The 27,313-nt window shown below is 38.8% G+C and overlaps 1 protein-coding gene across 12 annotated transcripts in view; it reads right to left on the bottom strand.

The window, feature by feature from the left end:
• Positions 1–27,313, bottom strand: part of MARK3 (microtubule affinity regulating kinase 3) — a 61,694-nt gene that overhangs the window by 21,321 nt on the left and 13,060 nt on the right. For 10 of the 12 annotated variants that reach the window (XM_063399429.1, XM_063399435.1, XM_063399441.1 and 7 more), the window contains 11 exons: positions 21,867–21,920; positions 14,955–15,003; positions 14,202–14,267; positions 11,692–11,762; positions 6,502–6,558; positions 5,359–5,595; positions 5,125–5,244; positions 4,364–4,463; positions 3,996–4,108; positions 3,079–3,232; positions 1,382–1,599 (listed from right to left, as the gene is read on the bottom strand). In XM_063399429.1, coding sequence (XP_063255499.1) covers positions 1,382–1,599; positions 3,079–3,232; positions 3,996–4,108; positions 4,364–4,463; positions 5,125–5,244; positions 5,359–5,595; positions 6,502–6,558; positions 11,692–11,762; positions 14,202–14,267; positions 14,955–15,003; positions 21,867–21,920 — 1,239 coding nt within the window. The remainder of the gene's footprint in view (positions 1–1,381; positions 1,600–3,078; positions 3,233–3,995; positions 4,109–4,363; positions 4,464–5,124; positions 5,245–5,358; positions 5,596–6,501; positions 6,559–11,691; positions 11,763–14,201; positions 14,268–14,954; positions 15,004–21,866; positions 21,921–27,313) is intronic. The other 2 variants (XM_063399438.1, XM_063399431.1) reach the window with 1 other exon arrangement.

The raw sequence follows: 27,313 nt of genomic DNA, 5'->3' as shown, positions 1-27,313 counted from the left end.
CGGAAAAAGCCTACTGGAATAAATCCCCAATATTAGGGAGTGGCACAGAATAGCAGACGAAAAGATACTGAGTGTAAAGTATGTTGGAACTATGACACAAATCTTTTGAATAAGGCACCATACAACTGAATGTAGGACAAAACTGATTTGATTATTCCACTATTTTGAGATTAAATAGCTAAGAACTGTCTTTTAAGAAAAAAACAAATCTGAAAGATTTCTGGATTTATCAAGAACAAAGGAAAAATGTGGGGGACCACAAAAATCAAAAACGGGTCCCTCAAAATCCTGAGTTCTTGTTCACATTTATGAATAACAGCTGCTACAGTAGAAGATGTGTTTTTCCAAGGAAACTCTTGGGCTGATATCCTTGAGCCAAGCTGCTATTAGCCACTGAGCCAACTGACAATACAGGGCAAATAAAGTAAAACAAGTTTCATTTCACTTCTTTTGCTTCAGGCAGGCTGTCAAAAAGCTACAGCTCAGGAAGATATGTTCTTGTTTGTTGTAAGTAAGGGTGCTGAGTATTATGACCAAATAAATGACAGCTTTGTGGGATAAGTTAAAAAAGAAAAAAGTTCTGTTGCAAATTGAATAAAGGACTGAGAATTCTTTTCTTCTGAAAAGAAGAAAGTTTTTCAATGCAAAATCCCAAAGTTTTAGAAATTAAAGACTGAAGCATTATGTGAAAGCAGATTTCCAACTTTGCCTTTGAGGGAGGAACCACAGAGAACACATGTCAAAGCCAAAATGAACAAATGATTTTCTTTCTTTTGGCATACTGCCTATTGCTAAACATGTACATCCACTACTTTTGCTCCTTTGTATGTTTTTCTTGTTGTTGTTGTGGTTTAGAGGCAGGTGGGGGAAGCCCACAAGGACAAAAGCCAGGCACACTGCTATTGAATGCAGGCTGAAATACATCTTTGAAGGGTTCTTAGAACTACATTTCTTTGATAATCTTAACAACAGAACTATGACTTAAAATAGCATGTTTGAGAACAAAGATTAGGTGGCTCCTTACATACATGAAACTATAAAACAGGGTAACAAAACCAGAATTTTAATTCTTCTGTACACACACTACAGAGGAGAGGTTTGTGATATCAGGAGTAAGATAACTACCTTTTTTTTGTTTGTTTTACTTTTTTTAATACCAGAATCATGTTTGTTTACCAAGAGGTACTAATGCTAATTATAAATACTGACTACTTCAAGACTATTAACTTGAGGTAACTTGAATAGCTGACAGTGCAAGGGAAAAAATACCTACATTTACTCCTGATAAATGAAAAGGAAAATCAGCATCACTTTTAAAAGCTTAACACTTTTTTAAGCCTCAAAAAATGAATGGTTTTGATAAATAAATGTTTCTACTTACACTAGGGACAGCTGAGCTTTTCTTACGTTCAGGAATATCAGCCTTATTGGGATTGCTGGCGTTTCCAAGCATTGGGCTAGCTGGTGCAATTCCTCTTCCTGCAACAGCACTGCTACTGGATTTTCTTGACTGAATTCCTTCCTCTTTGAGGTCACTGTCTGTAGTACTAGTCTGGCTTCTTTTGGGATATGCCACTACTGAGGGGATGGATGGTCCAGCTTAAAAAAACAAACAAAAGAAACAGGAAAAGGATTTTTCTTCTCAGTTCAGTAATTGTTTTTTATCACAATGGAAATGTATTCACACATGAGAACCAACATAGTTAACACTGGTAATCAGAGTTGTAAAAAGATAATTAAATTATTGGAATAGATGTATTTCAGGAAACAGTAGCATATTGTGAAAAGTAAAAACCTTGCAAGGTGAAGGTACTACTTCGTTTCCACCAAAGTTTCAAGAATTTCATTAAGGTTTCTCATTTGGCTTGCTAGAAAAACCTTTTAGAGTCACCTTAAAGACACTTTACAAGTAACTGACTCATTCAAAGCAGACCATCCCTCATTACCACAGTGCTGCCATACGCTGTTCAAGCTGACTGCCCAGGAGAGGCAGCTGGTGACACAACCCTGGGGCACCAGCAGCACTGATGGCTGTTGCTCTGTGCTCCTGCAACAGCCAGGAGTGGCAGTGGCTCCTCATCAGCCTCCCCATGTGTGCCAGAACAGACAATGCTCCCAACACCTGGGAATGAGGAAGCCCCTTCAACAGTGGCAAGCTCCCTCTTGCTTTAACAGCCTCCTGGACACTGGGTAAAGTGCCAGGATTGTGTTTTCTGACATCTCACTTCGACTTCTGAAGAGGATACATCAAGTTACATCAGCTTCTTAGTGAAGCATTTTCATAAGAATTAATCAAAAAGCGTATATATATATACAAAGACATAACACATACATATAAATACATAAACATATAATGTGTAGCTAAAATGTTTTACAAGTATCAAAACCCCCAGTAAGTGGCATCCCAGAAGACTCTCCAAGGAAAGCAACCTCTGAATGGAGAGAATGTAGGCATAAACTGGGATTCCTTTCACAAGTTAAGTGTCTGAGCAGGAGGATGTTTAAGACATTTAGAAAATCCTAATCTACTCTATTGCACTCTCACTAAGCAGAAGAGTTGTAAGTTTGTTAGAGTCATTGTTCTCTAGAAATTGAATTCCTGCAGGACAACCAAGTGACACTACCCTCAGGAAACAGGAAACCAGAAATATTGGCAAACTGACATTTCTTCAAGTTTTAGACACAAGCTGACCTACTAGTGTCAAAAGAAAACAAAAGCTGAACAGACATACAAGAGCATGGGGGAGGAGTGCTGTGCTTTTCATGAAAAAGGGGCTTGCAACATTCTCTTCAATTTGTGTAACAAGACTTTGCCAGCACAGTCAGGAATGTAAGGGACAACACAAGGCAGAACAAGAGAATTAGGCTGGTGTATTCAGGGTTCCTCTAAAAGCTCTTTTGAAGGCTTTATAACAAAACCAATTTAAAAAATCAATTATTCACTAAAATATTTAACCACCATGCTGTGAACTATGCTGTTGTCATCCTCCCTATGCTTGGGGGATGGAGACAAATGCAGAAACTGAGCAGAACTGGAAGTCACTGTAGTCTGCAATACTGAAAATGAGAAATGCTCACCGTGATCACTGTACCGCCGCTGTTTCTGGCTAGAAGATATGCTTCTCTGAACTTTGTGATGAGGAGATTGTCCAGTGCTATTATTAAGATCACTACTTGGCCTAACTTTGGCAAGTGAAAGATTGCTGCTGGAGCTTGAATCACTTGCATCCAACTACAATACAAATGAGAGTATTAAAACAAGGAGTTCAGACAAAACAAATTAAAACATCCACCGCATTCTGGGAGCAGGAACAGGGAGGTGGAAGATGGCTCTGCTACACGGGAAATTAGTGATGGCATGGGCAGTTGCTTAGTGGTCCCACCTTCTCTAAGGTTGTTGTACAACTGTCTTAGGCAAAACTCAGTGGAATTTGCAGCTCCTCAAAGGATAACCAGTAAAGAAAATCCATTTGTCCTTTCAGAACTCTCCCCTCAGAGTTCTCCAAGATTTTAACAGGAAGAGAGGATACACTTTGTAGAGGCCACCACACCAACTCCCCAGCAGAGGAACCAAGAGCAGCTTACTGATGCTGAGCCCTCTCAGCATCATATGGAAAGGTAATCTACAATGCAGGAACTTTTTCAGGTTGTTCAGTCCTGCTCCTTGGTTCTCTTAAAACAGTTACAGCTGGCACATTCCCCCCTGAGCTCCTAGGCTAGCCAGGACAGTAACTGCACACAAAATCCTTCAGAGGAGTAACTGCTGAGGAAACAGGGCAGTTCTAGAGAGCCTAAAGGCAAAAGCTTACTGCCTCAAAGTCAGGTGAGAACAAATCTGCTTAATTTGGACTGCTGATGAGTAGGACAACATGACTTTAAGTGCAATGGATTTTTGTGCAGGAATGAAATGCCTACAGTAACTGAATTAATTTTTGTTTCTAACTCTGCTAAGGACACTTTCTGATTTGCTTTGCAGTTTTAAGAATGGTACTTACCTCTGACGACTTCCTTCCTAGCAGTAAGTATGTAGCTGTGATTTCATCATACTTCATTTTACTAAGGGATTCTTGAATTTCTTCTTGAGAATATCCCATTCCTACCATAATATCTAAAACCAAGCAGACATTCTGTAAGTAACTGAAACTCTGATGTTCAGGCTGGCTGAGTGCTCAAGAGAAAGGATGGAACATTTAAAGAAATACAACAGAATTATTAATTTTGAGAACATAAACCTGATCAAGTATCAGTTTTAAAGGATTAGTTACTTCTTCCAAATGTCAAACAAACACAGAGTGGTGGTGGAGAAAAAAAAACCCTCCCACATCAGGTAAACAGTATCATACTCTGAAAAGTACTCAATTACCTATTCTTTTCTGGTCCGAGATGTCTAGTTCTGGTTCAACAAAAGGTTTAAGTTCATCCTCCTCATGCCCTGCATTGATCCACCTGTCCTTCATAATTTGCTATGAAAAAAAGAAAGTTTTGTTAGTAGAGTACACTTAGCAAAGAACCTGTGGGAAGAACAACTTCTTTATGCAATAAACACCACAGTCTTTCCTAGTTTTTATTTTCCACAACATTTCCAGCACCTATTGCTTTTCTCCAGTGAGGAGAACCAACTATGCCCACCAAGCCAAGCTTCTCCCCAGTCAGCTGAGAGCCAAAAGCCTGCAATGCAGACCAGGAGCAGTGTGACAACTTTGACATGGCTTGGAATTCCTAACTCCACCAACAGAAGCCCATGGAAGCCCTGTTTTGGTCTTTACTCCTCCATGATGGTAAAAAATACACGCAAAAGGCAACTACAGCAGCCAGTATCTCCAGTTCACAACTGAAAATGTGGAAAACAATGTGGTGGATCACCCATTAATGCAGGAATCTACAAGCTAACCACCAAGAAAAGTTGTATGACATAAAAGGTGTAGTGACACATCAATTTTGCAAGTAACTGGAGTCAGGTGTGTTACAATACCTTTGAAGAGTCATGTGTTTTCATCAAAAATCCCACCTACAAAGCCCACTCCAAATATGCATAGGAACAGCATGGAAATAGTAAGTCACAGCTCAAAAATGCAGTTTGCAAAATATGTTGAGCTGTCTGATGCACCTCATTTGTGCAATTACCTCTAGAGTGCCTCTTTTTGTTGGGTTTAGCACCAGGAAACGTTTGAGGAGGTTTTCACAGTCTGTGGACATGTAGAAAGGAATCCTGTATTTTCCCCTTAGCACTCTTTCTCTAAGTTCCTTGGTAACAGAACAAGAACATAGAAGTTGAACATAGTAAGTTGACAGCAAGTCACTTAAAATATTAGATAAAATATTAGATAAACATGGCCAACAGAGTCTACAAAAAGCTACCTTTAAGTTCTGTCCATCGAAGGGAAGAGATCCACTCACGAGAGTATAAAGAATAACACCTAAACTCCAAACATCTACTTCAGGTCCATCATACTTCTTCCCTTGAAAGAGCTCTGGAGCAGCATATGGTGGGCTGCCACAAAAGGTGTCCAGTTTATTTCCAACTGTAAACTCATTGCTAAAACCAAAGTCAGCTATTTTAATGTTCATATCTGCATCTAGCAATAGATTTTCAGCCTGGAAGAGAAAGAATGGTTTGTAAGATGAAAAAGATATTTGATTTAGAACGCTATTGGTTGCTTTTACTCTTTCTTAAAAGGCAAGAAGCTGAAATACCCATTAACACTCCCTTCCTTGCAAGGTCTTTAGGTGTACTTTAGTCAATCATTAGCATATCCTGTTTTAAAAATCTCTGTACAATGGCTTCAGACTATGGGAGCTCTTTCACTACCTGAAAACTTGTTACCACCTGTTTTTTCTCCACAGAAATGTATCTTACATTTTGATCTATTCAGATGAAAATAAGATGCAGTCTCACTATCCATACTTGACAGCATGTGGTATTCTTGCAGTAGTCTGGTAATAAATATAACTTTTAAAGTGTTTTCAAGTGTTCTTTTTTTTTTTTTTAGCGGTGGTATTGGTTTTTGCTTTTTTTTTAAGTTACAAAGCTATGACAAGTTGAACAAATTATGTAGCAATACTATTAATATGAAAGGCACAGTTTAAAGAAAAGATATGCTGTTTCATGCCAAGGTACAAAGAAGCCATACTTCAGTTTCATTATCACTACTGGTAATTAATCCTGTTCAACATCAACCCTTGTCATATCTCTATCAAACCACTACTTATTTAAAAAAAAAAAAAAAAGATTTCTCAGCTAACACTGACCTGCATCAGATCTGAATGTGACCACTGGGGGAGAGGTTATCTTTCAGCAGCCATTAAATGTTCGCATTTAAAAGCTTTATAAATCCTCTTCCTTCTATTTCAAATGGTTCTAAGCTGCAAATATTTCTCAAAACTTGCTATAACATATGTAAATAAATAAATCAGAAAGCTCAGTATAAACTGGTTTTTTATAAACAATAAAGGTCACACCCAGGGGTACACAAGCTGACACACACACTTTTTCCTACTCACCTTGAGATCTCTATGAACAATATGCTTTTGATGGCAATACTGCACTGCAGATACTATCTGGATAGGAAACAAGCACAAATTATGTAAGTGACATCTCAAAGAAACAGGAGCTTTAATCAAAGATTTCAACATTTATTACTGAAGTTGACATGAAGTTACCTAGCCAGAGCTACATAAACAACTCCTACAGTGACCAGTATATTTGGGAAAAAGCTGCTGAATAACTTCAGTGTTATTTGATCTATTTGCTTTCTCCTATACTTGAACGAGGATTTTGTTTTTCCTGTGGGGCTAATTATAGACCAGTAGAAGCAATGACTTTCAGAAAGGTTACTGAAGTATTTCCATTCCAATACTGTACACAGCTATAAAAGCTTTCCTCCTAGACTGAGGTTTTCCAGGCCCTCTCCAAAGGTGATTTTTCATGCCATGCCACACAGAAAAGAGTAAGAAATGGGCTTTGGTTATTTGAGAAACTACTGGGACACAGCCTGTTTGTCAAAATTTATGCAATGAGAAGCAACTGTGCATCTGACAGAGATCTGCTGTCTAAGTGCATGTAGTTTAGTGTGTTTTGTATCCCAGCAAGCTCAGTGGAAAAACTCTCTTACATCTCTCAAATGTAATGGAATAATTTCTTCCATTATAACTTCCAAATATCATAAAGTTTCTCCTGCTTCATACAGCAAATCATATAAGCTATTTACACGATGCAGTGTCACAGTACATTGCTTTTTAAGAGTCATAAGCACTGCTGCAGAACTTCACATGTATGGAAAAGCTGGATAAAGTATTATTCCTACATGACCACAAATGCAGTCAAATGCATTTTGTCATGCATGCATGGTCAGAATTGAGGCAGATGTTATGACTTCTTAAAATCAGTGGAACTGCACACCCAAAAAATAGTAACTATATTTAAATAAATGTATTTTCAGTCCTCATTCAGGAGTAAGAGGACTTTCCTGGCAGAAAGGTGAGGAAGCATTACTGTTACAAGAAAATAACTTGTGATCAGATCATCAGTTTAGTGTAAGTTTAGTGTGCTCCTTAGGTAAGGAGCCAAGGGTTCTCTCTCTCAGCATTTAGAGCATGTGAAAGGTACTGGTAAGTTCTTGGTAGGTCAAATAACTGATGTACCAGTAAGTTATGTATTTGAAACTTAAGCACCAAAGTGATCTTTGTGTCCTGTAATATTGAATCACTCATATGCAATGGCAGAAAGCTGAAGTGCTATTTCCATTCCCTACACTTTCATTCTGGTTTTGCTTTTTCCTTTCTGTACTGGTTCCCTCTTTCAGACTGCAAGTTCAGATTTTTCCAGTTACTGATACTGCCCCAGTGCTCCCATGCCACCACTTGTCCCATCCTTTTGGTTTCCCTTCCTTTTCTCTCTGCTGCCATTACCTCAGCGCCAGTCACAAGCTCACTGCAGGGGCTTCCAATGCTGCCAGCATGACAAACACCTCAGGCTTTATTCAGGATTGCAGAGACACAGCACTATTACCACTCACTCCTGAGCTGCTTTATTGTGACTGCCTAAGAGCGGAAGGTTGAGCAGATGATCAATCAGTAATTTCCTTAGGAGATGCTTTTGAACTCCTCTGCATTGCCACAGGATGGCACAGAGACTGCAGAAGAGAGTCCAATCCACATGAAGTGAAATAATGCAATGAGTAGGACATTAATAATTGAAGAAGAGCAGTCTTAACTGAATGAAAAATAGCACAAAGCATGGCTGCACCAGACTGAAACCCTTGTCTTCCACCTTCCATCACTGCTTCTATCGACAGCTCCCTCCCTTCCTAACCTTCTTGTGTGAGGAATTTTCTGACACTTGGCAAGTGAACAGAAGAGGGGGAAAAGCATCTGAGCTTTTTCCTAGAAGTAACAATAGGAGCATTGAAAAACTTTTTAAAGAGTGGTTTAAAAAATCTGTATAAATCTAGGTTTTGAAGATGTTCTCTCTAGGAAGAAGAACCATTCTCTAAAAGGATTAAATGACAAAAGGATAAATGACCTCTCAAGGCCCCTTCCACACTGCTAAGAGCATTCTTTTGCTTTACTGGAACACATGGAACACACTGGAACCAATAAGATGTATTTTGTGGATTTTATAATTTTCTAAGATCTGTCCTAACATCCACTAGCATTAAGAATTCCAAACTAAATCAGCAGGGAAACAGTGAGAAGACTGAAGAAAGCCAGATACTATTGCTTGCAGAAAAGAGAAGGAATTAATACACACAAATTGAAGGAGACTTGATGCTCTGCATCAGATTTTTCTGTGGAAAAAGGATGAAACTGAACCAGAACTGCCTGGAAGTCTGTAATGGGAAAGAAGAATTGGGTGACATTAAGAATGCAAAACATTCTCAATTTGAATCTCTCACACATGGCTACACAAAAGGAGTTTGAAATGGAGAACTCTATAGCATGTTTGTATTTTTAGATTTTGTATCTTCTCCTTTGTTCCTTGTCAAGTGCAACTGGAATAATATGATTACTGTCTTTTAAACTCTATTTTTCTGCTAAAAACCTAACAAATATGTTTAACAAAATGGACTAAAAAATAGTTCCTTTTTATCTTTAACAAGCAAAGAAGGGAGGATTACCAAATTCTGCTCTTTGCCTGCTAGAGAGGAAGTGTCTCCTCAGACAAAACACAAGTGCTTGATCCAGAAATCACATCTACTGAAAGAGGAAACATGATCTGAGAACAAGATATAATACAACCTATTGTAAGAACTAATCTCAACACCACGGCACAACTGTTCCTTCAGTTTAGAAAGAGCCACTGTCTGCTAAAACAGTTAACAAATTAAAAAAAAAAAAGAAGACTATTATGTCATAAGTCTCTATCTAACAGAGAACAGCTGCACTGCATCAGATAAAAGGCCTGCAGAGTGCATTCTTCCTCCAACAATGACCAAAAGCCATACAAAGCTATTCCGGGACTACAGTAAGGTGAAATGAATAGTTAATAGTTGCTGGGTTATGACCTATGAACCCAGCAAGATCTAGTTTCCTTGTTTCCTTTGACACTGTCCCTCAGCCTGAGCTTTAGCATCTAATAAAATGCCAAGCTCTGATCAAAGTTACCTGATTGTCATCCAGCATGAATGCTTTTCTCTCTAGCAAAGCCCAATCAGCTTGTGCTACAGTTCCTCTCCTCTGCTTATTTCTAGGGTTCTCTCTTTCTTCCCCAGGAACTGAGGTTTTTGAAGCTTTCAAGAACCTCCCTTCTTTGAGATCAACGTCCTCTAAAACTGGTTGAGCTCAGCAGCAAGGAAATCAGCTGTTGGGGGAGGACAGGGCACAGCTGTCCTGGTGACTGCATTTATTCTACTGAAATACTAAAAAAAGCCCAACAAACCAACTCAGAAAATCATCAGGCTGGGAGTACATAAACCAAGTTCTTGATGGGTCAAATATGCAGCTCAGCAGGTAACTCCCTTTTAAATTCTTTTCCTCCACATTTCTTTTTGAACATGAAACTACATATATCCTGTACTACCCACATTATCTCATAAAATTAAGCACTAAGTGTACCTGTAAAACATGCTTGACCTGTTTCTGTAAGTTTTCACTTAAAGGGGACTAAAATTAGAATTTTAGAAAAAAATAGGTGTTTATTGAAGAAACGTGCAATTTAATGTAATTACTGCAAGATCTTTTTCCACATAGCTACTGATGAAAGAAATTGAGGACTGAGAGCAGAGAGGCTATCAGCAGAAGTTTCCAATATTCACATCTGAGAGAGAACAGTCAATCCTCTCAAGTTACTCTGAAGCTCTTCAAGTGACATTACAAAGGCAACAGCCAGGGATTTAGAGGAGATGGCTGAAGTGGGAATGACTGTTTCACATCCCACCCCTTCTACTCTCAACACAGCACAGAAGCATAAACCAGAAACCTTCAACCACAAAGGAAAGCACTCTACCTACCAGAATATGAAAGTGAAGGCGGTAGCTTTAAAAAGACATGTAAGAAATTGTTGAAGAATAAGGGAAGTTTTCCTTACTGTCAAGCTGTAGAACTCCAGTAATCATAAATGACTACTGGGGAGATGAAGTCTACAGGGCTTTTGGGTTTTTTTGTGTGTTTGGTGGTGGTGGTTTGGGTGTGGGGTTTTTTCCTCCCAAAAGATTAAAAAGGGTAAATACAAGATTTAATAAGATGAGAGAAAACAAAGCAAAATCATTAATTTAGTTCCTGGAAGTCTCATATCTTACATCAAATTTCTTTTATGTATGGCTACACTTAAGAAGTGAAACCATCAGAGCTTCCTCTTCTAACAGGGAAATGACTGACACCTCACTGCCATGATCCAGCAGTTTAAACCCCCTACACAACATTCAAAAAACCACTCTTGTCCCTGCTCATTATTTTCAAGTGTCATTAAGCTGGAGCATAATTTTGACATTTATTATTTTTCACAACATTACCAAGGCTATCCAAGTGACCAACGGGAATAGGCATTTACAAATTTCAGCACAAGAATACAAAACAAGTGTGTAAGACTGGTCAGATCTGAAACTCCAGATGCTACAAGAGCAGACATTTGGATTTAAATTAGTTATGCAAGAATATCTGGTTATGCTCAGTACTGCTTTACTGTAGAATGGAAACGCTTTTGCAGATCAATGAAAGTCCAACATCTTGGCAGGGCTAGCTTATTCATCATAAAGAAAGCTAAACTAACAAGTCTAGAAATTATTTTTCTGTGACTCTTTAGAACAACTATTAAATAGTATCTTCTCATGTAAGCAGATGAACGTGAATGGATCCCTATTACATGCAGTGTCTGCATTTTGAGACTGGCCTGTTTGTAGCCTGTTACATTTGAACAACTTCCAAAATGTTACAGACCTGCTGAGCTAAGAACATATGAAATCAGCCCAGAGGAAATGCATTTTGGAATGGAATACACTTCCAATCCAAGGAGTCTCTATGTTCTGGCACTCCTGGACACCCTGGCACTCAGCACTAAGGAAATCAGCACCACTGAACAGACTACTGACTCCTTCAAAATACTGCTGTGACCTAAGTTTTTTCTTATTCAGAGCTACAAGCCCACAACATGCTGAACACTGCTGCAAGTCAAATGCAAAGGACAGCTGTTTTACTCATTTCAGCACTAAAAACAGTGGTGAGGGGAAAGCTGACATATAGGAATGTTATACATACCTGTCTAAATTTAGCTCTAGCCTCCTTTTCCTTCATTCTTCCATGTGCAACCAGATAGTCAAACACCTCCCCTACAATTCAATAACGAGACACATTAATGCCAATTTCAGAATGTAGAGATTCCTCTCCAGCAGCTGCCCACAGCAGCTTCACTGGAATGACTGTACTTCAAGTTTATGATTACAGGACAGCTCAAGAGAACAAGGCACAACTGCTGTGCAATTTACTACACCATCATGTCTTTTACAAGAAAATAATGAGTGACTGGACATACACAAAGGAAACCATTTCCTTCCAATTACTTAGGATAGAAACTGAGCAGCATACTTCTGTTTTGTAAACAAAGACAACATCTACCCCTTCACAGACTTTCTCACAAGAGTTTCTTTTGTTTCAAAAAAAAAAAAAAGCTTCATATATGAGAACAGTTGATGATATTTGTACATGCCATCATACCAACACTAAAATTTTGATTTGTGCATGTGTATAAAATGGTTCTGAAAAAAATCAGAAACCTTAGCTTTAACCTAGGCCTGGAAGAGGTATCTACAAGGAGTGTCACAAGAATGCACATAGCAGGACACACTGATATAATCCCTCACACAGCCATCACAGCTGTAAAATACACTGAACAAGCCCACTGTTGTATGGCTGTGGATGACTAAAGATTCCTGAAGATCTACCATGTTTCAGTTTTTCCCCTCTTTAATCAATGTAGTCATTTTAGAGAATGTTAATACAGACTACAGTGTTGGAGCTTTAGGTGCAGGCCACTGGTCCATGAAACACTGACATGTTTGTGAAAGTATGTGAGATTTTCTTTACTAAAAACCAACAGTTATGTACATAAAAACTACAAATACGAAATATTAACAGGTTTTAGAAGTCTTCACCAGTATGCAAAAACCATAAAAACTTAAGTGGTTCAAATATTTAAACATTCCCTACTGAGCAAGGGAAGATCTGAGTAACACTACATTTCTTTTTTTAAAAGACACAACTCCACCAAATTGCAATAAAAAAGGAGGAAAAGCAACACTGCAGGAAAAGCAACAACCGAGCCATCTGAGGGAATGTCAGGAGTTCTTATAAAATAGTCTTCCCTCTGCAGTGTATTCCTTAATACTCAACTCAGGTAACTCTCTCAGCTATATTTTAGAGCTGTTTCTTAAAAAATCTTGAAGCAGCAAACCTGAACACTTCTTCATAATTCAGGAAAAAGACACCAGGGTAAGAATTATCCCCAATTTCTGTGAAGCGCTGCAGCTGTAGCAATAATGTCTTTCATCCTGCAGCCAGAGTTCATGTGCATCATGATGATAAAGAGAAAATAGGGAAGCTAATGCCTGCCACTGTGATTACCTGTCCTGCACAGCATGGCACATCAAAAGGTACTGCTCTTGGCCTTGTAGACCAGTACAGCACTTACCTCTCCTTATCACCCTATGAAAGCTCCTCACTCCTTTAGAGAACCACTGGCCTTTCTACCTCCTATAGGCCAATCACTAGATGGCAATAAGGCTTCACTTTTAAGTCTAGTACTATCAAACCACACAGAGATGTCTCCCCAAACACCTCTACTAGTCAGTATTTTAATGGTATAATACCCACTCTGTTCCTGTGTAAGCAAATCTTGGCTGAGCATTCAGGAAGCTGCTGGAAGAAAACACAGGTGGGCAGAGAATCTTGCTTTATTTGTAGCAATTGATTACATTTCACATAATCTAATGTAAGAGAGTGAATTCAATGCTGATTTTCTCTGAAGAAAGTACATCTCCTTCCTAAACCTAAAGAGCTTCAACTGTTTGAGATTCTCAGATGCTCAAGGGTCACACTGACAAGCTGAGTGATATTAAGTTCTAGCCAGTAAGGAGTAACTTAAGCCTGAATACCTTAATTCTGGCTCTGGTGAAAATATCTGACACTGCATGATGTGCATTTTTCTATCCCCTCTACAATCAGCAAGAGCATGTAAGCTCCTCCTAAAATGACATAAGGCTAAGCCTAGCAATTCTTGACAGTAGAAGGCCTGTGATTAAGATATGTAAGATGTCATCAACATCTAAAAACAGAAGTTGCAGTGCTCATGCTTTTGAAAGCAATAGTTAAAGAAACACAGAAATGTTTCATCTGAACATAATTTTACCAAATATCTTATACAAAATAGGACATCAGAGGTAGGGAACTGAGAACAATAAAATGAGAACATGAGTATTTATTATGGGCAGGAACAATAAGTAGCCGAGAAAAGATTCCCAATTAATTTGAGTTGTGAAAAAAACCCAAATGTTACTAAGTTGTAGTAAGTTTAGAAGCTGGTTTTACAAGTTACCTTTATTATTTATGTTAACCACACAAGTCCCAATGAATATTAAAGATTTTGCTTAATATTTTACATTACCTTGACACAAATATTTGCTGAAAAAGAAAGCAAAACTTTCAAGAAAACAAGTGCTTTCTCCCACTTGGCAATTTGCTTACATGTGTCACTACAGCAAAAAGGTACTTACCCCCACTTGCATATTCCATTATTAAATAGAGAGTTTTTTCAGTTTCAATTACTTCAAATAGCTTCACTAGAAAAGAAAGACATTTAGTCATCAGTTCACTAGCTGCAGAATTATTATGTTAACCCCCCTCCAGAATTCTGTGAGAGAAAAATACCCAAACTGTTTGCCTGCCACTTGATAGTATCAGACTATTTACTCTAAAGAAGCTTTTTCTGTTGGATGTAGAGAATACTGAAACACTTTTGGTCAACTCATACAGAACAACATATTCTCAAGAAACAATACTTTGCTTCTGTTAACATGGGAACATAACTAAACTAAGCAGAACATTCACACAATAGCCATGTGTGTGCACTGAGCTGACACATGTAGTGACACATCAGTTACCAGTCTGCTGACAGTCCCACTGGAGTACCACATCATTTAAATGTACAAACTTCAAAAAATTCTTGACCACTTCTTGGTTTTGGTGTATGTGCTAATTTTTTATGAGAGCCTGAATTCAGTCAAAAATCAATACTATACTCAAAAAGAGCAAATTTATCAGTCAGCTATGCAAATAACAGTTCTGTGCAAAGGGACTAAAATGTTTATTTTTTTTAAACACACAGTTCTGAAATACCATTTATTACTGCTATCTTAAATTCACACTTTAGTGCAAAATTAACTTTTAAACTCATGCCACAACAATCTTAATGGTGAAAAAGCTAAAAGTTCTCCAGAGATAGAAATTATGTGAGAGAAACAAGATACCTATATTTGGATGATTTAAGATCTTCATTATTCTTACTTCTCTAAAGAGCTGAAACAAACACAAAACATGAAATAAGTTAATGAAATAATTTACAAACAGCAGGTCTCCTTAAAGACTTTGATACATTTATTTAAACACACAGGGGAAACATTATTAGCATTTCAATGATGTTCATGAAATAAGCACTTATTGAAAGGAGAGTTAAATGCCTCTCAAACAAATGAACCCTCAAAACCCCAAAAACACCCAGGTAGGACTCTGGACAGCTCAGGAAAGAAGCGAGATGTGGTTTGCACACTTTTGGGGTCAGAAGACCATTGTGAGCCCGCGCAGATTCCTTCTCGGTAGCACATCTCACACATCTTTCCCTCCTTTCACAAAAAGTACAATTCCACATTTTCGTGGCTCCCCACCAGGACACCTTCAGAAGACCACTGCAGTATGTTACTGGTATGAATTCAGCATTGCCCAGTACTTTGCTAAAGCCCAGGAATGACTGTGCTACAACAGCAGATCACAGGTGAAAAATCAGCTGTTCTATTGTGCCAAAATCACGTTCTCCAACTACACCAGCAAGGAGCAAGTTCTAAGGACAGAAGGGAAGACAAGGCCACCCTGAGCCCTTCAGAAGCATTCCTGCAAGGCAACTGAGGCACAGCAGCACTCAGCCCTGGGTCTGCCAGCACAGCTCCACTGACTCCCTTCCACACACAGCCTCAGGCCTGCCTGGACCTGCCAAAATTACCAGGGCAGAACACAAACGGTGCCTTCCTGAGCCCATCCTGCTGCTTCCCTTCGTGCAAGCACTGCAGTTAACCCTCACTGACACACAAGGTACAGGAATTTTTAAACTGAAAAATCTCACTGAACACACAACTCCCCCATGTAAAAGCACTCCATCTCTAGCCCACCCCAGCAGGATGGTGCTGAGGGACAACTGCCCATTTCAAGCTGCAGGATGGCACTACATCCCCCGTCCTAAATCCAGAGAGAGTGTACTGATTGTAAGGATATTGTCACGTTTCATGCCCTGTCTGTCCCTCCCCCACTGCCAATACTCGTGTGAAGAGGGCTTTGCTTGACTATTTCTGAAGATTTTGACTTTGCCTGCCACACAGAACACACACTGTCCTTCTGCAACTGAATGAAAATATGGAGTGACATTTAACAAAGTAGAAATGAAAGCACAGTCATGACTGCACAGTTGTTAATTATTTTCACCTCTCAAAACTCTTCTGCAAAAGGCTATTGTAAGATACACACAAATTTGTAACTGTAATACTAAAAATGCCACGGGTGGTGTTACTGCAATATAAAACATTGGTCTGAACAAAGCTGGCAAATAGCAGATTAATTAAAAACAGTTCCAAGATAAAATATTAGTACAAAAAACTTGAAGCACAAATACTCTTGTATTCAGAAGACCAAAGAATTCTCTTTTTATGCACTACACTACATGGCTGTCAAGTGTGCAGCTGTTCTCCCTCTGCAGCTCACCCATGCCAGCCCAAGATGACAGAGGGCTGATGTTCTTCAGTGTCAATTATTTTCTAACAGCATGCTTCAAAAAGTGGGGGTAATCAAGAAGTTTATTAGAAACCTAACACAAATTTCTACAGGAATATCAGTAACCTAAGATGATACTGAAATTCATGTAAAGAGACTGAAGCAGAATAGAAGTCCACAGCTCCAAGGGAATGCAGACACAGGAAGAAACCCACGAGTTTTGTAGATATGGGATAGGGATAACAGCATTGTTAATTACAGTAAAGGGGAAAAAAGTGTAGCTGGAAGATTTGGCTCAGGTCAGATTTCAGATAAAATGAAGAAATTTGGTATGTCTACACATATAAGTAACAACTCAAAACCTTGTAGGTATATTCATTCAATGAAAGTAAAGAAAAGGTGAAATTTTGTTACAAAAAAAGCTGAAACATTAGAAAAAAACCAGAAAACCGCTAAAGAGTCGACAAAACAAAATCCTTACGCCTCTGTGATTTTTAAGAAAAGAAAATGCAAGGGGTGGATTTTAAATCAATCAATAGGACAAATTCACAACATGGAGACCGGTTGTTCTAACCATTCTCTGCATTTTGACATTTCAGATTCATAGAATTTCTGCAAATGCCAACATTTGGGGAGCAATCCTCACTGCACTGCCCAGGAGATCTCCCTGCTACAGCCACAGCTGGCCTTGGCACACGACCTGAACATAGAGAAAAAACAAACAGTTTTCCAAATGCTTTTAATTATCTTGCTATCCAGGTCTGTGCCTGACGCTTTGCTAGATGACAAGCTGCTTAAATGAAATCACAATTGATTGATCAAGTAAATTATTTGCCATGCAAAATAGTTTCAAAACCTCTGTGTGCACATTTTCTTTATCCTCTAGAGAGGTGAAATTGCCTTCTTTTCTTTTTTCAACTATGTTATTTCTGGAGCTTTTTCATATGTAATTAGGCAGGGTAGACTACATCATCTCTCTCTTGATCATCAGGAATTTAAAAGCAGTTGATTCTATAGCTATTTTTTTCTTGCTTTTCATTCATTTCAGCTAAACTGGTGTATAATATATTCTGAATACTCCATTAATACTTTTAATCACAGCTTATATAACTGAAAGCCTCTTATCAGTTTTTACAATTTCAAAGAGAGTTTGCTTAATTCACTCTCAAATTCACTCTCAATTGATATCTGCTATCTTCCACCCCCAATACCCAGATAAAGCCTCCTGGGTCAGACTTTCACCAAAACACTGGTCCACAAAATGACTACTTTGCTTTACTAACCCCAGTGAAGCATGTCAAAAAGCAGCTTCTACATTATGAGCCATTTGTTCAAGTGGTGACTAGGAACAAGCTCTTTTAAAAAACAGACTATTTCTGTCTCAAAGGAAATTAAAAATAAAAATACTTGAGAATAGAATACAACCACCACCAAAGTGTAATTTTAGTTAGATAAAGGCACTTCAGATTGTGTACCCTTGGTCAGTTCATCTATGTTGCATTTTGACAAAGAAGGAGATATCTGCAAATGCCTGATATTGCAGTATGTATTACAGTCTATTTCTTATAGAGGAATAAAATGTAAAACATCATACAATTTTCCCAAAGTATGCTGGATAAAGGTTTTATGCTGAATAAAGATTTCATTTCCCCAAAATACTATGTGCACCAGCTTCTAGGAAATGACATAATAACTATCATCACACAATAAAATTCATTGCAAACAGCCAGATATGATAAAATCTCACACCTCTGAGGTTTCCTGCCCACAGGAACACAGAACAAAGTGCAGTATCAGAAAATGTAACACGAGGGTTCTCAATACAGAAAATTATTTTCTTCGTTTTAGGAACTTACTTGTCATAATGAAACTATAAAGGCAGACAACAACTGAAAACAGTTCTCATCAGTTGAATGTCTAATACTGAGCTTAAAAACTACTCCCAGCTTGTTGAACAGCTCATTTTCCGTCAACAGGAGCTCTACAAATGTTTCCAGGCAAAGACAAACATCCTTAGTCTGCCAAACAAATGGCTTTCAGCTTTGTTGTGGTCTGGTCCTTTGAGTGTAAGCCATGTCAGATACAGGAAAAGAATGCCATTTAATTAATGTTGTGAGCCAAAAAACTGAATAAAAAACCCCCAACGAACCAGCAATGGAAGCTGGTTCTTTTAGGCTGACTCTTTTTGAACCCAGCCAAAGACAGACTAGAAGTGCTCCTGCGTAGCTATCACAAGACTGTAACAATTTATTTAAAAAAATACTGAAAAGGTTTGCTAAAAAGTGAGTTAGTGCCAGTTGCAAAGCACCAACCTCTCCTGGTCACCTTCTCCCATAAAGGTGGAGGTTTTTCACGGGATGTTGACCCAAGCCAGCTCAAGCCTGATCTGTGTATTAGGCTTCTCCTGGTAACTGCTCACTGAAATATGCCCTACATCTAATAAAGAGCCTCAAGCAAAAAGTCTTTACACAATACAAGTTTGCCTCAAACTAAGCACAACTTGAAAATAGAAAGGGATACTCATTATAAACAGAAAAGCCTGAGATTTTAAATTCTCCTCCTTTTTTTTTTTGCAGTTCTTAAAACACTGATTGACCCACGGTCAGAAAGGACATGAAACATGTTAAAATTCATGTTTAAGAACACTTAATTCTTTAACAATAAGTATTGCCTAAGTAAGTGGCAAAACATCTGCACATAATGAACAAAAATATTTGGCTGAGGAGCCAAGTTCTAAAACAGGAAAATGAGAAGTGATTTAGTGCCATTACAGAGGCTTGATAAAAACCCTTGCATATAATGGCATTGCTAACTCAAAAGAAAAAAAAACCCAAACAATTTTATTTTTTGTCTAGGAGGAAGTGAACTCCATAGCATCAGCACTTGTTTGCAGTGAAACCGATATCCACTGGAACAGCATACACAAGTCCATTTGTGGAGAACAGGGATTATGACTAACACCACCAGCATGGGAAAAAACCTCCAAGAATTCCCTTCTCTTTCAAAGCAGGGAAGTACAAGTTACAGCTTCCTCTTCACTAAGCAAGAGCAGCAGAGCAGTAATCAGGTCCTAAAACAACAGTAAAGAGTGGCTGCGTGTGGCTGCCTCAGAACTTCCTCAGCACAGCCAAGAAACCCGAGCCCTGCGAAGAGCTGAGGATCAGCAGCGCGCTGTCAGGGCTGCAGCGAGGGCATACCAAGAATTACTGCTCCGGAAAGCAAAGCAAGCCCTTAACAAGGTTAACTTCTTCCTGGCAGCTGAAGAACCCGTGTGCAAGATGGAACACAAAGAAATCAGAACTGGCAGCCTTTAATCACCATTTGTTTCCCCACCTAAGGATGACTCGGGCATGCAGCTACACCGCAGCTGAGACGCTGTACACCACACCCTCTTCTGGGCACAGCCCTTCCCTCCCCACCATACCTCAAATATTTTATCTCTCTCTCCAGAAGTGCAAGATGGAAGCACTTCCATCCCAGCTTCCCCCGCATCCACAGGTCGCGCGTGCAGTTGCTCCAAAGGCACCGAGGCGGCGGCACTGCCGGCAGTGCTGGGGGGAAGGGGGCAAAGGCTTGCAAAATAAAAAGCCTTGGTCAGGCAAAGCTGGCAAGCAGTATGTTCTGCATTCACCCTGCTTCCTACAGCAAGCAGGTATTTAATTTTAATAAAACTGCTTTCAGCTTTTGAATTGAAAAGTGACACATCTTGCTAAATTCTTTCTGTGCTTGTATAATGAATGAGCTTAGAGAGGAGAGCACATTAGCAATTTCACTCCACATATTTGATCTGATATCTACCCTGCTATTTGGTACTGTTCTTCCAGACTCCTAGTTAAAAATCCAGTAGTTCACAAGATCATACTACAAATCACACTTCATAATCTAATTTTATAGATTGTAAATAAAAATTAAATTATAACAGAGATGGAGCCATGAGTGGACACTGAGCTGGCTGAAACTCAGTAATCAAAGGTCCATCATGCACATTTCCAGCTTGTGGCTTTGGCAGCTGAACACCTGTGACTCGTAAAAGGTTTCTGTTGTACCCTGGTATGAGCATCTAACTGGCATTAGAGCCCACAGAGCCCATCATTTGAAGGACTATGATTTTACATGTTTAATTGAAAACATGGCCTCTTTACATCTCTCTGACCACTCCTCCCATGCCCTGATCTTTCCCCTTTTTACCACACAGCTTTTGTTTCGCTTTCAAGTACTTCAAGCATTCAATCCTTCTTATTTAGGTATTCCAAGTTGCAATCTGCCACAGAAATCAACTTTGTCTAATCCATCATATTATCTAATTTGCACTTTATTTTCACCCTGCTTACCCAGAAACCACCAATAACCTCAGGGACTAAACTGTGAAAAATTCTAACAAAAATAACCAGATTATCTACTTTTACCCCATATCCTGAATCATACAAAGTTGCTGCCTGCTCAGATGATGGAGCCTTTCTTCTACAGGTTATTCTCTGCCTCTCAACAAAACCATAAACTGTAAGAACTTGTGTGTTTTTCCAATTTACTTTTGCACCATTCATCTTGATAAAAAATCTAGTCACATGATCTTTTTAGTATTTGCATAAAATACAAATGTGTATATTCTCCGGTTTGCTCTAGTTACTCTTTCATTTTGTTTGCAGGTAAATTCTGCATATTCTCTTGTTCAAACAGAAATATTTCAAGGGGGTTTTTATCAAAGTACTCAAAAGTAAACAAAAATCCTTTGACTGAAGCACTTAAAAGGACAGAGCTAGAGAAGTCTCGAGTAAAAGTAACATTTAAATGTACTTCCTGCATGGACTACCAAACAGACTGGGTTGCTTAATGAAAGAGCAGGGTTTATCACTCTGTACTAAAAAGATAAGGTGATACAACTCTAACAGCACATTAAACATTCAGAGCTAGGGGCAAGAAATCAGAATGGCCATGGCCCAATTTGTTTCATACAACTGCATCACTTCTCCTGCTGCAAACTACATGAAAGGCACACATGCTGCCTGGCCTTCAGTCCACAGGCAGTATTTTCAAGGCCAGTTTAAGAGGACAGAACATAAGTTTTGTATTTCCAAGTTTAACAAAGTCACTGGCACAAAGGAGACATGGGGGCATGACACCAAACCACAGACGTCCTCTCTTCAGAGTCACTTCTGCTTGGGAGACACAGGATGTGGCAAATACCACAGTTTTCTCAGTTTACAGCTCCGTACGAACTCAGCTTGAACAACTGCAGGGTCGTCAAAAATATCTGTTCCAAACCCAGTTATTAAATACGGTAGTCAGACGTGTGCAAAGGTATGCAATGCTTCAGATTCTCCAGCACAGGCACTCAGGGTTAATGGAAGGAGGTGGGGAAGTGAACAAGTTATAATACAGTTGAAAGATTAAATGTGAAAACATACCTTTTGTAGACTAGTTGGGTTCAGCTGTGTTTTGTCAATTATTTTTATGGCAACCTAAAGGAAGAGTTCATGATCAGTATTTTCCATAGGAACAATACCCCGTTATTACAACATGCACAATTCCAGTAACAGAAATGGAAAACATGAAAAATTACACAAAAAAACACTGAAGTTCCTTCTGCAAATTATGTACTTGTATTTAAACTAGAAGCAGGAGTGGAAAAACCCTGTTATTTTAAGGATGAGAAGCTTTATTAAGATGAGAAGCTTGCTGAATGTTTGACTTGACATTAAGACCATCACAGTCATGACAGTGGAAGCTCCAACAGCAGACAGTGCCCTGATAGAGAGCAGTGTGCCTACAGATAATATTTACACAGTATAATTACACAACAGATTACACAGTAGTGACTGGGCATTGGCAGTTTCTAAAAGCAGATATTTCAGAGCATATTGAAAGCATTTCCACACAAATTTGGCAAGAAGTTAAGTTCATCTCTGGAAATTCACTAAATATTTGTGTCAATTTGCTCCCTGATGGGTATTAAAAAAAGTATTACTTGGGAATCAACAAAAACACATTGGCCATAGTACAACACTTTGGGTAAGTACATTCATTTAGTTTTCTCCTCTTTTCAGTAAATGCTGCGCAAAAATATTACAGAACAAAATTAAAAATTCACATAATAAGCAAGAGAGAATTTCTGTATTTTGCCAACTAGTCAGAACCTGAAGATTTGAAGCAATGAATAGGAAACAGAAACTTCAGTGCAATGCAATTTGGATACTGGATGAGGTAGAACAAGAAATGAGACTCTTTCTAGAATTACATGCCAATTGGTATCCTTCCTTTCTAAATTAGAGACTAAGCATACCAGAAGAAGCTCTACAGAAGGAGATGGTGCCTCTCAAAGAGGCAAGATGCTGCAACTCAGCTGATTATAATACCTCACTGGTGCAAAGCAAAGGCTTTCAACTCCACTTCAATTTCTGGCTCAAACAGTAGATGCTGCTGCTTCCCATGCCACAGCTCCCATTTCCCTGCATCACTTTGTGCTATCTTTGTCACCTCATTAACTTGGGGTTGTCAACATATGGAATAAAGAATATCTTACATCAAAGCCAATTTATATCCCTACATTCAAGTGCAAAAACACAGGGATGGATTGTCACGATGGAGAGGGCAAGAGGGGAACAGTCTTCAACACTTGGGTGCATCATGGAATTATATAATGGATACGGTGTTTTCTGAAACTGATATTCAAGACTTATTTTGAGCTCTTCTAGATGCAAGATATGATGAGACATGACTGAGAAGCCATCTAAGAATGCTTTTACTTTGGGGACTATTTTCTTCTAAGGCAAGCCACTGAAATTAAGGATCGCTATTTCCCGAGGCAAAATTCCATTGCAAAACCTTGAGAAATCACTTCAAAAATATAAACAAGAGAGAAAAACATTAAGCAATAGGTATTTTTATATTAGCAGCTGTGTACGAAACTAAGAAAGATTTTTATCTCTACCTTTATGCCTGTTGTTAACTTTGTGACAATAGTTCAAATTATTAGCTTCTTGCAATCTCTTGTAATTCCATGCTGGATGTGGTGACCACTGCCTCTGTCAACAGCAGGTAATGATATTTGAAAGTGAGCTGGTGCCACAAGACTACTCACAGCTGTTGACTTGGTAAGTGCATTCCACTCAGAAAAGGTTGCATTTTTGTTCTGGGCTAGACCATTCTGATCAATCTTTAATGAATGTAAACTTTTTTCAACCCATCAAGTCTCAAGGTACCATGTTACTGCAAAACCAGCTCACCTCAGTGTGCACTTGGTGCCAGATAACCAGAAAGGTCTCTGACACATCAGACAAATCCAGACCGGGAGATACAGACCTCAGTTTTCCAAAAGACACTCTCAGGCCTGTTCAATGCACTAATTATAGCCTTAAAGGGAGGCTGAATTTAGAGAATTCCTACCCACATGAACACTGAGAGTACAATGTGTTAACATGGACTGTGAGAGCTTGAACCCATCATCAGAACAGGGAACAACTTCAGGTGCCTTGATAAGGTCTCCACAGGCAAAGGCAGCCTGCCCTCAAGAATAGTTCTGACAAGCCTGAGAAAGTTAAATGGAGAATTTTCTTAGTACAGTTACTAAAACATTAAATTGCCTTTTGAAGCAGAAACTTTGCTCTCTTTACATAAAATGCATTTGGAATGGTTTAATGTACTGTGAGCTAGGGCCAGTGTTGGGAAAATGCAAGTCCAACCTAGACTATTACACCATTGCCATGTGAAATTGTTAATAGAATGAAAACGGAGTTTGCATTCACCAGCCACAAAAATGCCACTTTAAGCATTCCTCCTACATGATCTGAATAAGAGAGTTAAAGAAATCAGAAGTTTGGACACTGAGCAAATTGGCCAAACTGCTACTATTCAGAATGTTTTCTCCCTCTTAAATTTCACTTTTTTCCAAGAAAAGAACAGAAAGAAGATGACAATAGATTCCTTGGAGTCAGACTTGGATTCTGAAAGAATTCAGCCTCACTGGGAAACTTCAGCTCCCTGGATATTAACTAAACACATCGTTACTGAACAGAAGGGTCCATAATAATTTTGGCCATCTCAGTAACAGCAGAAGGTAGTTTTACCTTTTAAATTTATTTTGGCAAGTACAGAAAACTTATCAGAGGAAACACCCTTTGATGAAACTACAACAGAAAATACATGGATTGTAGTCAAAGAATTAAGAAAAGCAAATTGTCAACGAAGATGTGTGGTTTCAAAAGGGCAGACAGCTTACAAATAACACTCCCCTAGGCAGAGGATCAAGATGGATGGCGTGTCCAAGCACCAGCTCTAATGCAGTGAAGCTGATCTCTGGCCACACACTCCTTGCAAGACAATTCAACCCCCTCAAGTTAAGCTGATGTTCTGATCATCCCCTGAAGGGCTCAGCATTTTTTCCTTTCTGGAACTTGAAGATGGGCTCTCATCATGCATCCTGCAGACACGCTAAAGATGGAAATGAAAAGGAGTCCTAGAACTTACTCCAGTTGGAAACATGATATCTTCACCTCAAGCAACAGGAAAATTCCCAGGGAAGGACTCCAGATGCAGGGAGATGAGCAGCTACCCTAAAAGAATGCTTAAACAAACATCTCCTCCTCCCAGGAAGTGACAGAAAAGTGCTGATCTGCTTCGGGATTTGGAAGCTCCTCAGCACAGAGGTATAAAGAAGGAATTGCCATAAAGTGAAACCAACATGGTCACTTAAAAGGACATTCAGAACAGAGACACAGATAACAACGAAAAGATAAGTGGGATTCAAATACAACAAGAACATAGCAGAGATGAAAACTCATTTAAGTGTGACTCCCTAAACAAAGCATTTCGTTTAGGTTTTGGTACGTAAGATAGAAAAAAAAGAACAGGAACAAAGACAGGACAGACAGCAGGAGCAAGTGTGTAAAGCAGGAAATCACAAATTTAGAAAGCTAAGTGCCATCTGGCTGAGGCCAGGCTGAGAATATGACCCTGGAATTCTTATGAGAAGCAGGTTTTTAAAGGAGAAAGAAAAAAAAGCACTCTTGCAGCACAGGTTCCTAGCATCTACCAAAAACAGCAGAGCACGATTTAGAAATGAGCAGACAATTTTTTTTTTCCAATTAATCATGAAATTCCTGAACTTGAAACTGGCAGGGAAAAACCAAGGCAACAGAAGGTTTAAATGGAACATATTTTCCTACAGTTAACTGTACCCTATGGGAACACACAAGAAATGAGTATCTGGACTACTGAAAAGCCTCACCTAGGACGCTGCATGGAAATTTTTCAACTAGATAAGCTGAAAAGTGCAGAGAGTTGTGTTTTGTTGTTTTGTTTTATTTTTTTTCCCTAAAAAAAGATGGCTGAAGAGATATTAGGTTGGAAATAAATGAATAAGAGTTTTTGAAGGACAAGATTTTGGGACCAATCTTGTTTAATATCTGTATCAGTGGCCTTGGCACAGGATGTCAAACCATAATGATTAAGTCTGTTGCAGGAGTTAAGAGGCACCATCAAATGCAATGGAAAACTGATTTAAACAACCTTGGAGATGAGTTAGCAATGAAACTGAGATTCAACATACAAGGTTGGTGCTGTTGCTGATCACAAGCAAAATACATCAATTTAACAGCCACGAGAAAGTCTAGCACAATCTGAAGATTGATCAGATAAATACTTCTGTAAGGGCAAGGGTGAAGTAATGACACTGGGGAAATTGCTGTCCAGAATATTGGAAACAATTCTGGTGACAGACATCTAAAATTATTAACATTGTACAGTTTATCTAGCATGAAGAGAAATTTTACTCATCTCCCTCTTAAGGAAAAAAAGTTTTAAATATCTTGAAAATATTCCTATAAAATTAGCTTAACTGTTCCCTTCTAAGGAATGACACTCATTCCAATGGTCACAACCCAGAAAGTATTTGTGCTCTGAATTGATTGAACTACATCAATTCCACGAGTGGAAGAAACTCAGGACTTGAACCTTTCCAAATTTAGCCAAAAATTTTAGTGTCCTCTTTGTTTGTTGAAATTTCAAACAAAAGTGATGAACCAGAGGTCAACACAGTTACCTGCAAGTAAAGGAAAATGTACTTCAATTTTTGCAAAGTGTGACACATATCTATTTCCAAGTTCTACACCTATAATAATAGCAAAGAAATACTAACCAAGTACTTGCATATCCTAAGTATCATTAAAAAGATGAGGGAACTTGAGTAGAAAGGAATTAACCAAAAATTTTCTCTACAAATGAGAACTAATATCAGAAGACAACGGGAATTTTCAGCCAAAAAAAAAATCCATTTCAACAGCTCTTGCAAAACGATGTCCCCTCTCTTCTTCCCTCTGTTCCTGCTACTGAACTCTGTATTAGCTCAGAAGAGAAATTCCCTTAAAGCAGTGCAGTCAGCAACACAGCTTCTGTAAAAGTCCTTGCTGCTATCAGCAAACATTTACTTCATCAGACAGGTTTAGCAAGAAAAGGTCAGCAAGGTGCTTCTCCTTCTTTCAGTACTTCAGAGTTGCTTTTAATAAAACAGCACCAAGAAACACCTTCTTGTAACAGCTCCCAAATCAGAACCACCATTAAGTGCAAGTGATTAATTACATTGCCATGGCATGCAGAAACTAAATATGGAGCTGAGTCTGACTCCAAGAAGAGATGCAAGAGAAAGTTGTCTATACTACACACAGTGGGCAAATTGCCACTGACACACAGACTATCTCTGAACAAACTGAAGCATCTTCCCAAAGCCACTCAGCACTGCAGACACCCTGGGGTGATCCACCCTAGGATTCCTGGGAGATACATTGCTTTGGCAAGAAAATGCTGCATTTGGGTTACTTAGAACATAATTAAGACAACATTTAGTTCTCATGCCCAACTT

Source organism: Prinia subflava, chromosome 5 (assembly GCF_021018805.1).
Source record: "Prinia subflava isolate CZ2003 ecotype Zambia chromosome 5, Cam_Psub_1.2, whole genome shotgun sequence".
Lineage (NCBI taxonomy): Eukaryota > Metazoa > Chordata > Aves > Passeriformes > Cisticolidae > Prinia > Prinia subflava.
Note: the sequence above shows the minus strand (reverse complement) of the source record. Positions and strands in the feature narration are given on the sequence as shown.